At 36.8% G+C, this 10,930-nt stretch overlaps 1 protein-coding gene across 1 annotated transcript in view; it reads right to left on the bottom strand.

Moving 5' to 3' along the window:
* Positions 1-5,672, bottom strand: part of LOC107680330 (male-specific lethal 3 homolog) — a gene marked incomplete at its 3' end in the record, with an annotated part of 16,077 nt that extends 10,405 nt beyond the window's left edge. Inside the window, exon 1 of the mRNA XM_016476178.1 lies at positions 5,613-5,672. Coding sequence (XP_016331664.1) covers positions 5,613-5,672 — 60 coding nt within the window. The remainder of the gene's footprint in view (positions 1-5,612) is intronic.
* Between the last annotated feature and the right edge of the window lie 5,258 nt (positions 5,673-10,930).

Below are 10,930 nucleotides of genomic sequence, written 5' to 3'. Positions count from 1 at the left end.
CCCTCATAGCTGTTTTGTTGATTGAGGGGTGTAACAGAGTATTTGTTAAATATAACAAAAAAAAATTGTGTGTCTGATTGGTCCAGACGCTACATAATTTTTTTGGCCATATCTAGACTTGTTCCGGTATTCGGTGACGCGATATATCACGGTAATGAATATGCACAATATTGTTATCGTGGGCACTTCTAAATACCGTTAATAATTATATATTACAAATTATTCAGAATTTTGAATGCATTTTAAGAATACTTTTCCATTCAACTGGTCAAAATGCACAACACTGCTGTATGCTGCGTTAAAGACCACAGCACTTTTTTTAAAACTACATTTCAATATCGTGATAATACCGCATACCGTGATAAAAGCATTAGCAATTAATCGCAACATGAAAATTTGATACCGGCATATCCCTACTCGGAACATTCAATGACGTTACTAAACGGTGATGCCACAACTATAAGAGCATCGTTCTCAAGTTTCTGCATGGACCTAACTACAGCCTAGAGCACAGGTTTTCAAACACTGGGTAAAAAATTGGTCACCATGATTTAAGGAAAATGTATATAGAAGTTACATTAAAAATAACAAAATTTGTTTTCATAAAAATAAAATATAATCATAGTCTATATATGAAAGGTATAAATATACTAAATATATCTGACTTAATTAGGCTAATAGATTTAAAATGGATGCGAGGCGTGGCGCTCCACTCCGCAAACATGTTAATGGAAAGGAAACCGAGAACCTAGATGACAAAACGCACATCCTTGCTTTATTTTACAAAATCACAAATGTTTTGTTTTTATTGTGAGTGTGAAAAAATAAAAGTCAACACTTTGCGGTATCGAATTATTTCTTACTCTTATCTGTATGACCAAAAAGTATTTATGTTTCAGCTGTTTAATCGCGCCGGCGCCTCGCACGCGCACACGCAGAAACGTATTCTAGCAATTCAAACATCGCAGACTGTTCATTATGAAAATATAATACAGTCAATCAAACATATAAAAGATTACACTGGTCAATTTAAATAGTCCGTGGTATAACTGTTTCAACTCTGCTGTTGATGATTTTTTCCGCACGTTAAGTAGGCTACAAAGCCTAAGTCTACATTATAAATAATAGTTAATCATTAAAATACATTGCGAATATGGAAACATTTGGATTTGTGCCAAATTAGAGAGGTACGTGAGCCCAACGCCTGGTACTTTCACTTTTGCTGGTAGTTTCGCTTGGTTTTGTTTTTTTGTTTTTTTTTAAAGTCTCTTATGCTCATCAAGGCTGCATTTATTTGATCAAAAATACAGAAAAAAACAGTAATCTTGAAAAATCCTTAGTCGAGGACAGCCCTAGTAGCTATATGGGCGCTCAGTTTTTCTTGTTGTTCAATACATCTGGCCAAATTATCATGATATAAAAGATGAGCTGGTATGCACTGGGTATTTAAAACATACAAAAGTGTATTGGCTACAACTAGACGGCAAATGCTAAGACTCTTCTCCGCTCTACATTACAAAACATTAGCCTTTATAGACAGTGTTACTTGAGTAAAGAAAACGCTGTACTTAATCAAACATCAGTTCTTGCATTGCGAAAAAGTAGTCTGTCTTCAAACTGCGCGTTTCATTCTGAATGGAGGCGGGTGGAGTTATGAGTTTTGACTGACAATTTGAGTATCCAATGGCGTTTAGAGGTATAGTTACAAGTTCTTTTGAATGCTTTTCATTGGTTAAATATTTGTAAAACCCACAAAGAGACAATAACGATGACCAATAGCACTGATTTAAAATAATAATAACGAAATATAATTAAAATAGGAAGTTTTTAATAATTTTCCACGGCACACCAGACAACCTGTCACGGCACAGTGGTTGGGAAGCACTGATTTAAAGAATGGTAAGCATGGGCAACATATTAAATAGTTAGTCATAACCTCCGACTAATGATCAGACTGGTGAGTTTGTGATGAATTGCGAATAGCAAAAATGCATCATAGACAAATGTTTGAAAAACAGCTGGTGACTCTGGTGAGATAGAATTTGCAAGATAATGTATATATAGCAATAATATATGTATGTGTGTTTTATACATTTTTCCAGTACCGATAGCAGAACCGTTAACGTCAGAGCTTATCGATACTCCGGTCTTTCAGAATTTAGCCCCGGGACCGATTAAATACCGAGTTTCGGTACCCATCCCTACTAATGAATGAGTAAATATAAAGTAAAGAGTTAAATAGTATAATCAAATGTCAGAATAATAACAATTAGAAATGGACAAACAACCAATTTGCATTTCAACTTAAATTCAAGGTCATAATAAAATGGAGTCAGATTTGAATTTAACCTAAATTTAATAACTTTGCACACTGAAAAGACTGTAAGGATGAAAGAAACTCAGATACTTTGATCTCCTGAGAAACAGACAATACAAACATACACGGGCATCTTCGAGACACCCCACAAGTGGAGGTGCAGGAAACACCTCTCTCACATATGCATCAGTTCCTTTTTATCCCCTTCCTTCCCCTTACCCATCCTCCCTCCACTTGGTTCACTCAGAATGGTCAATAGTATAATGTTCTACATGAATGCAAATAATATTTACAGTCATATTTGGTATCATTTGAATAGTCTCAGGGCGAGTGGTACAATGGTCTCAATCTTACAAAAGTAGACTAAAAGATAATACAGATCCTAAGAGTTAAGAGATATTTTGATTACTGTAGAGGGTGTGTCATTCCATGCAAATTATCTTCTGTTCCCATTGAGGTGTAAACCACCCAGGTCTGGTACCTGGGTTAATGCAAATTCCAATTGTTTGTACATGCCTTCATTTAGGGGATGTTTTATCTTGGTTGTGTATTTAAAGGATTGCAGCAAAAGGGTCGGCTATTCTGCAGCCAGAATGAGCTGTATTTTTCTAAAAGTCAGGTATGAATCTTACTCTTAGATTCATCTTTGAGAATTTGATGTTTTGTATTGATTTGATATTTTTGAATTGGCCATGTAATTGGCATAATACATATTTACCCGACTGATAATAAATTGTTACATTTGATTTTATTCTGTTTTATGCTGTAATTATTGACTTTAGTAGATTACGTTGTATCCTTGTCACCGCATTTCCTGCGTCAGGTTAGTAACGGACTAAAATTCAGTTGAGATGGAGCATAGGGCTAGAGGTCGACCGATATGGGTTTTTAACTGGCCGATGCCGATATTTAGAAATCAGGGCAGCCGATGGCCGATATATGATGCCGATTTTTTTTGGCCGATATATTTGGCCGATTTTCTTTTTTTTCCCATTCATTTCATAAAAGTGAGTTTGAGCAAATGATTATTGCAGGTTACAAGATAGCAATAGTAGCAGTAGCCCAATTTAGAGTAATAATACATGGCTCAAAACTTAAGCACCTTCTCAAAACAGTTCTGAAGGATGCTTTTTGTTTATGTTTGCTGACAGACGCCAGTGTTTCCCACAGACTGCAAATGAATTCTCTGACAGTAGGAGGCACTTTGGGAGCTGGAGATATAGCGGTTTCCCCGGTAACGGCTGTAATCAAATCAGCGCTGCACTCACAAACGCTACTTTATCAGGCATTACAGGAAAGACTAAATTAAATTACACATTTAGAAATATTTTAACTAATCTAGGGCTGTAACTAATGATTATTTTGGTAATCAAGTAACCTACTGATTATTTTGACAACTGAGTAATCTGATATTTTAATAACAAACAGACCTAAGTGAAAACCAGGCTTTAGTATGACTATTTATATTATTGAACAACACTGTTAAAATACATAATGTAATATGCCTATACATAATATGAACATAACCAACTTAAGTACATTATGTATTAAAACAAATACCTGCAGAGGGCGCCAACGGCCTGGTGACGTTACAGCATGATTAAACGTTGTTTAAATCCATTTAATTTTAATATTTGACCACATGTAGAAACATTTATTTTGAAATTGCGATGGCATATTTAGACATAGGTTGATGTATTCTCCTGTGTTGGCAAAGGTTTATAAATGATTTACATTACAAATCTAGTGAGATAATGCACACTGTTTTTCCAGATGAACATTAAGCAATTTAAATTCAAGGCATATGCAGAGGAAGAGTTTAGCCCCTTTCACACATACAGTACTGGTAAATTACCGGTAAATTATCATTAAGAGATCATGTGAGAACAGGACCTTTTAAAAAATCACGGTAAATTTGTTCTGGCAATCATATCGTTTTATGGAGATGACATGATTACTCTGAGCTGTTTACAAACCTCTGCTGCTTTTTAATTAATTATTCTATGTAAATATGCACTAGATGGACATCTTTGACCATTGCGCCTTGCAGCTTTTTGTCGCGCTTCTCCATTCATCAGGCCTGTGACTCTGCAATTGGATACTATTATCTCGTATTTATAAGAGCAAAACATTCTGATTGGCTAGTAATGTTAGTTTAGTTGAGAGTGAAAGCTGTGCTCTCCTCTCATACCATTGGTAGGCGAACTCATGTGACATCAAGTGATATCAATCAAGATTTGTTTGTTTTTTTTTTGTTTTTTTTAATGTAGGACTATTTTTTTTTCACAGCCAAACGCTGCACGCCGGAGATCTGGCACGGTGCCGGAGAACTTTAAGCCCTATGAATATGATAACTTTCCGTTATTAATTCTAGTAGTGTAAAACGTAATTCCGCTTTCGAAACAGTCTGTTTTGCCATTAAGTGAAGCTGTGTGTGAACAAGCCGCGGCTGCAGAATGTGAGCTGCTCCGTCTCTCACGCAGTCTCAGAAGGAGTTCCGTAACAACACTTAGCTGCCCGCCGGTGCGTCTGCCTATAAATCGGCCTAATTTGCAGCACAATCGGCCAATGCAGATTAATTGAAAAATGCCAAAAATCGGCCGATCAATCGGTCGATCTCTACATGGGGCACACCAACTGTATCTTTAGAGATCCGGCTAACACTTGGTATTAGCTCAAGTGTACCTACATTGTAAGGGCTTATAGGGAATTTCCGTTTAGGTCAACTGGATGTTGTTCGACCAACCTAAATAGGGTGAGCCATGACCTCTGTTTATTGTAATGTTACTCTAAGTGTACATGGGAAACCATGGCATGACCATACCAAAGCTACTATCAGGTAAAGTAATGTTGGTCGGCTTATATCTATAGTAGTGGTCGTGACCTCTGACTAGAAATAATGTTGCTTTATTCAAGTGTATACAAATCTATGGGGGCTAAACAAAAGTACTTTTAGAATGAGCAAGCATAGGAGCGGCCGTCTAAAGTATTAGCCAATGACCTCTGTCTAAACCCAAAACTGACGAGAATGTGACCATAAGATACGCTAACGGCTGAAGCGATATCTTTGAGCGACATGAGCACCCGAATGAATGAGTACAATAATATTAAATAATAAATAGAATAATCAGATGTTTAGATAAATTACCCTATAAATGATCAATAATAATTGGCATCCTAACTCAAATGCGAGGTCATAATAAAATGGAGTGAGATTACAATTTAACTTACACTGAATAACTCTGCGCGCTGAAAAGAACGAACACGCAAGAAATCTTCAGCCATCACTGGATACCTTCCTTGGGCCAAGTGCGTGGAACTTACAAGACCTAACGCGCAGGAAACCATCCACCATCGGATACCTCCGTTGGGCCAATTCGTGGACCTTACAGTTCCATTAAATTTTAATAATCAAAAGCATCTCAAATTAATTTGTAACTTTTATTAATTAACTTTTATTTTGCCGGGATGCTGTGAAGACCTTCAAGTTTCTGTTTGTAGCTTTTGATATGACGATAGTTTTTCTCAAAAGAAACGGTAAAATGCTCATGTAGTGACTTTCAGAGCAGTTCTGGAGATCATGTTCATGTGTTCATGTGCTCATATATTGAGGCGGCAGAGGCTGAAAACACCGCGAGCATCACGCTCGCTTCAGTGTGTGTAGTAAATGAAACTGCACGTCTGTGCCATAAATTCATACAGAGACATGAAGAACATGCAGGATTCATATTTAAATAGTATTTTTGCGGCTTAATATTCACAGGCACTAGTCCATATCATGTTTTGATTTAAGTGTACTTACCTACTTTTGATTTATCCATCCAAAAATATACAGTAAAATAAATTTTTATGACTAGATTTCGTGATTTTGTCTGCGTTTTCCACATCGTGGAAATCATAGAGCCCTATAATTATCTGATTACTCTATTAATCGTCAGAACAATCGACAGATTACTCGATTCCCAAAATAATCGTTAGTGACAGCCCTACTTCTATGATACGAAATTCATGTAAACAGTCAGTTATGTTTTCAGAACAGGACAAAACCTCTGATACGTCGAAATAGATCTGTGCATTAGCGTGAATGCAGCCTAGTATAGCTGCCACTGTCTATGATCTCATCAGCAATAATCAAAAAGCAATATGCTGAGGAAAAAAGAAAAACCCAACTATGATTGTCTGTAAACTTTTGGATATTTATAGCAATCTCAGATACTGAAAGTACTTTTTGTTTATCAGTTGCAATTGTCTTTTTCCCCCTTTAATTTTTTTTATATTTGCTTGTATGTTTTGAAGCTATATTTATTTGGTTAAGTTCTTAATTGTTTTGAGATTTATTATTAATTTTTAATAATTTTTAAAAGTAGCCTGCTTTTATGATTTAATAAAAATGATAATGCTGAGGAATCTACACACACATCTTATCTTATCTTTCCCCCCCTTTATTACTTTATATTTGCTTGTATGTTTGAAAGCTATATTGACTTTTTAAAATTCTTAACAATAATCAATTAATTAATTAATTATTAATATATTAATTAACTATTTAACGTAATTACTTTAAAAAGTAGCCTGCTTATATAATTTAATAAAAATGCACAAAATAAATTTGATATAATCGTGATGCATTGTGATATCGAATCAAATCGTTGACATGATAATCGTAATCGAATCGTGAAACCAGAGTCGATTCACACCCCTACTTATTACATGGCTACTTGCCACATACATAAACAAATACAAAATATTGATTTGAACTGATTTTAGCTCTTTAAAAACAAAGATTCTGCATAGAAAATACATACAAACAGCTTTGAGCCTAGACTTCAGACAAAACAAATATTTAAGGCATAATATGCAGCACAGCCTTCCACCACATAAACACGAGGACATAAAATGTTACTTCAAAAAAATGCATTTTAAAACCATACCTGTTTATTATCTTAAATCCATTACAGCAGGGCTCCAGACTGCGACCATTTTTTCTGCTGGTGCGAGTAAATTTTGTGAGCGGTCGCACTGGCGTGACCACCGCGTTCTTCAACTCGAGTTGCAATTTCTGTTGCATATGAGAAACATCAAACTGCAAATTAAACAAAAGCGTTAACAAAATCCCGCTACTCATTTGAGCTGCGCAACGTGGACCGTTTATCAGCTCAGACCGCGCGACGCAAACAAACTGGTCCGAGCTCAGAACAGCTTTACTCGGGAACCAAAGTAATATGATTTCGCGACACTGTTACTGCACAGTGCTGTGAGATCCAGTAAGAAGTGTTTGAATTCACCGCAGAATGAGTAAAGATTGCTGTGAGATCTAGTGAGTAGCATTCAAATTCTGCACAGAAATCGGTTATAAACGGATCAAACGGCGCTGATGTAGAAAACCAGAAGCAGTAACGCTAACTATAACCATGGTGTTGTGGCAGAAATAGTCGAATGTTATTACATTATTCATTTCAGGTTTGTACAGCCTTTTGAGAGAGAAATTCAAGCAATTTTCAATGACTGACAAGCATTTCACACAACTGTTTTCAGCACTTTAAAGCTCCTAAATTTAAATGTTATTTTCAATGGGATGACCAAAATATACTGTGGTGAACAAACACTTATGTAAAATTAAAAAATACACCAAATCACCATTATAACCTGTAGATGGCAGCAGAGGAGCACTTATAAGCTTATTAGTCATTCATTTATACTTTTTCATTGATATTTTGAAATTATCACTTAAGTTGTTGGTGAGTTTCATATAAGATTAAATGGTACATTTATTAAGAGTACAATATATACCTTTTCTACATAAAAATTATATTTTGCATGTTACTGTTGCTAAACCTGACATGATGAAAAGAGATGGTCTTTATCCCTCCTGGGGTGGTGCCGCTCTTCTGTCTAGAAATATGGCACATAGTCTTAAGAGTTTGTACTTGACTAACTGGGGCCCAGGTCAGGAAGCAGACAGACTGGCTAAACCGACCGTCTGCTAGTCGCCTCACATCACAGAAATGAGTTAATTCTCAGCACATAGAGATTCTTTCACCTAGATATCATACTATAGACACTGTGTCTGTTCCCCGAACTAGAAAATACAAAAAAACGTCCAAAGAGACTGTGTCTGTTCCTCGAACTAGAAAATACAAAAAATGTCCAAACCAATTTAAGAGTAACAATTTAATTGATGTTCAACAAATAAAAAATGTATATAATACAGAGAAACAATTTATAACGCTTGGCTTATTGAATATCAGGTCCCTATCTACGAAAGAGCTTTTTGTAAATGATATGATCACTGATCATTGCCTAGATGTGCCCTGTTTGACAGAAACCTGGCTAAAACCAGGTGATTGCATTATTTTAAACAAGTCTACCCCATATGATTACTTTTATAAACATGAGCCGCGTCCAAAAGGTAAAGGGGGAGGTGTTGCTTCAATTTATAACAACATTTTCAGTATTTCTCAGAGGGCGGGCTTCAAGTATAATTCATTTGAAGTAATGGTGCTTCATATAACATTATCCAAAGAAACAAGTGTAAATGATAAATCACCTGTGATGTTTGTACTGGCTACTGTATACAGGCCACCAGGGCACCATACAGACTTTTTTAAAGAATTTGCTGATTTTCTATCCGAGTTAGTGCTAGCTGCAGGTTAGCATTTTAATTGTTGGTGATTTTATATCCATGTTGATAATGATAAAAATGTATTGGGATCAGCATTTCTAGACATTCTGAGCTCTACTGGGGTTAGACAACACGTGTCAGGTCCTACTCATTGTCGAAATCATACTCTAGATTTAATACTGTCACATGGAATTGATGTTAACAGTGTTGAAATTCTGCAGCAAAGCTATGACTAGGGCTGGGACAATAAATCGATGCATCGCAAATCGAGAAATGATTCTGCATCGATTCTGAGATTTTCTGAAGGCATCGCGATTCTCTCTTGAATCGATTCTGAGCTTAGTTTTTAACAGCAGATGGCACTGCGTGCTTTAGAAATAGCCGTATTCTGCTTGCTTCCAGTTCCTTACACATGCACCACTTGAACCTAAAATAATCATTCATAAAGGTCGAAAAGGTTGAAGCGAATTACAAGGATGTTCACAGTGGGCTGTGTTTACATTAATCTCGCATCATAAAAGCCGATGTGCAAGTACATTTAAACACTTACATTACTCAGCCGAACGCACAAGCGCTCGTCTTCGTGACCATTTGAGTGTGAGGTTAAAACCTAGCCTACAGCGCCATCTGCTGTTAAAAACTAAGCTCAGAATCGATTCGAGAGAGAATCACAATGCATTCCGTAAATCTCAGAATCGATCCACAAATCGCAATGCATCGATTTATTGTCCCGGCCCTAGCGATGACATCTCAGATCATTATCTAGTCTTGTGTAAACTCCATATAGCTAAAACTGTAAATTCTACTCCTTGTTACAAGTATGGTAGAACCATCACTTCTACCACAAAAGACTGCTTTGTAAGTAATCTTCCTGATTTATCTCAATTCCTCAGCATATCCAATAGCTCAGAAAAACTTGATGTAACAAACTATGGACTCTCTCTTTTCTAACATTTTAGATATGGTTGCTCTTTTATGCCTAAGGAAGATTAAGGAAAACAGTTTGACACCGTGGTGTAATGAGCACACTCACACCCTAAAGAGAGCAGCCCAGAAAATGGAGCGCAGCTGGAGGAAAACAAAACTAGAGGTATTTCGTGTTGCATTGCGGGAAAGTACCCTAACCTACAGAAAAGCCTTAAAAACTGCTAGATCTGATTACTTTGTCTCTTTTAGAAGAAAACAAACATTGATAATCGATACTATTAGAGATAATATTAACCATAACCACTGCACTATAGATCCCCTGAGGAACAATTCCACTCATTCTCTACTATAGGAGAGGAAGAATTTTATAAACTTGTTAAATCATCTAAACCAGTGCTTCCCAAACTGATATGGCCGAGAATGTGTTCCAGCAGCTAATTTGCAGAGTTCGAGCGAGTCGTTTTTATGCAATTCAAATCGATGAGTCCACAGACATCACGGGTATGGTGAATTTGCTCGCATTCGTTAGGTATGAATGTGATGGAGAAATTGAGGAAAACTTTCTTTTTTGCAGACCTCTACATTCAAACGCAACTGCTGAAGCTATTTTTGACATTCTGAACGATTTCATCATTTCCAATGACATCAACTGGACAAAGTGCGTTGGACTCAGCACCGATGGTGCTCGCGCTATGCTGGCCGACACAGTGGAGTGGTGAAGCGAGTCAGAGACGTGGCCCCGCTGCTCACTCACGTACATTGCTGCATTCACAGAGAGGCATTAGCCGCTAAGAGATGCCCATGGATTTAAAGACCGTTTTAGACTATGCTGTCAGAATGGTGAATTTCATTAAAAGTCATCCACTGCAAGCACGTTTGTTTTCCCTTTTGTGTGAAGAGATGGGTAGTGAACACCGCCAGCTTTTACTACATACCGAGGTCCGCTGGCTCTCACGTGGCAGAGTCTCACCCGGCTCTTCCAGTTACGTGATGAGGTCAGAACATTTTTCATTGATTCCAAATTTGAATTTGCAGACCGCCTCTGTGATTTCGACTGGCTTTGT

Source organism: Sinocyclocheilus anshuiensis, unplaced genomic scaffold (genome assembly GCF_001515605.1).
Source record: "Sinocyclocheilus anshuiensis isolate Anshui unplaced genomic scaffold, SAMN03320099.WGS_v1.1 scaffold1466, whole genome shotgun sequence".
NCBI lineage: Eukaryota > Metazoa > Chordata > Actinopteri > Cypriniformes > Cyprinidae > Sinocyclocheilus > Sinocyclocheilus anshuiensis.
This window is presented reverse-complemented; position numbering and strand designations above follow the sequence as displayed.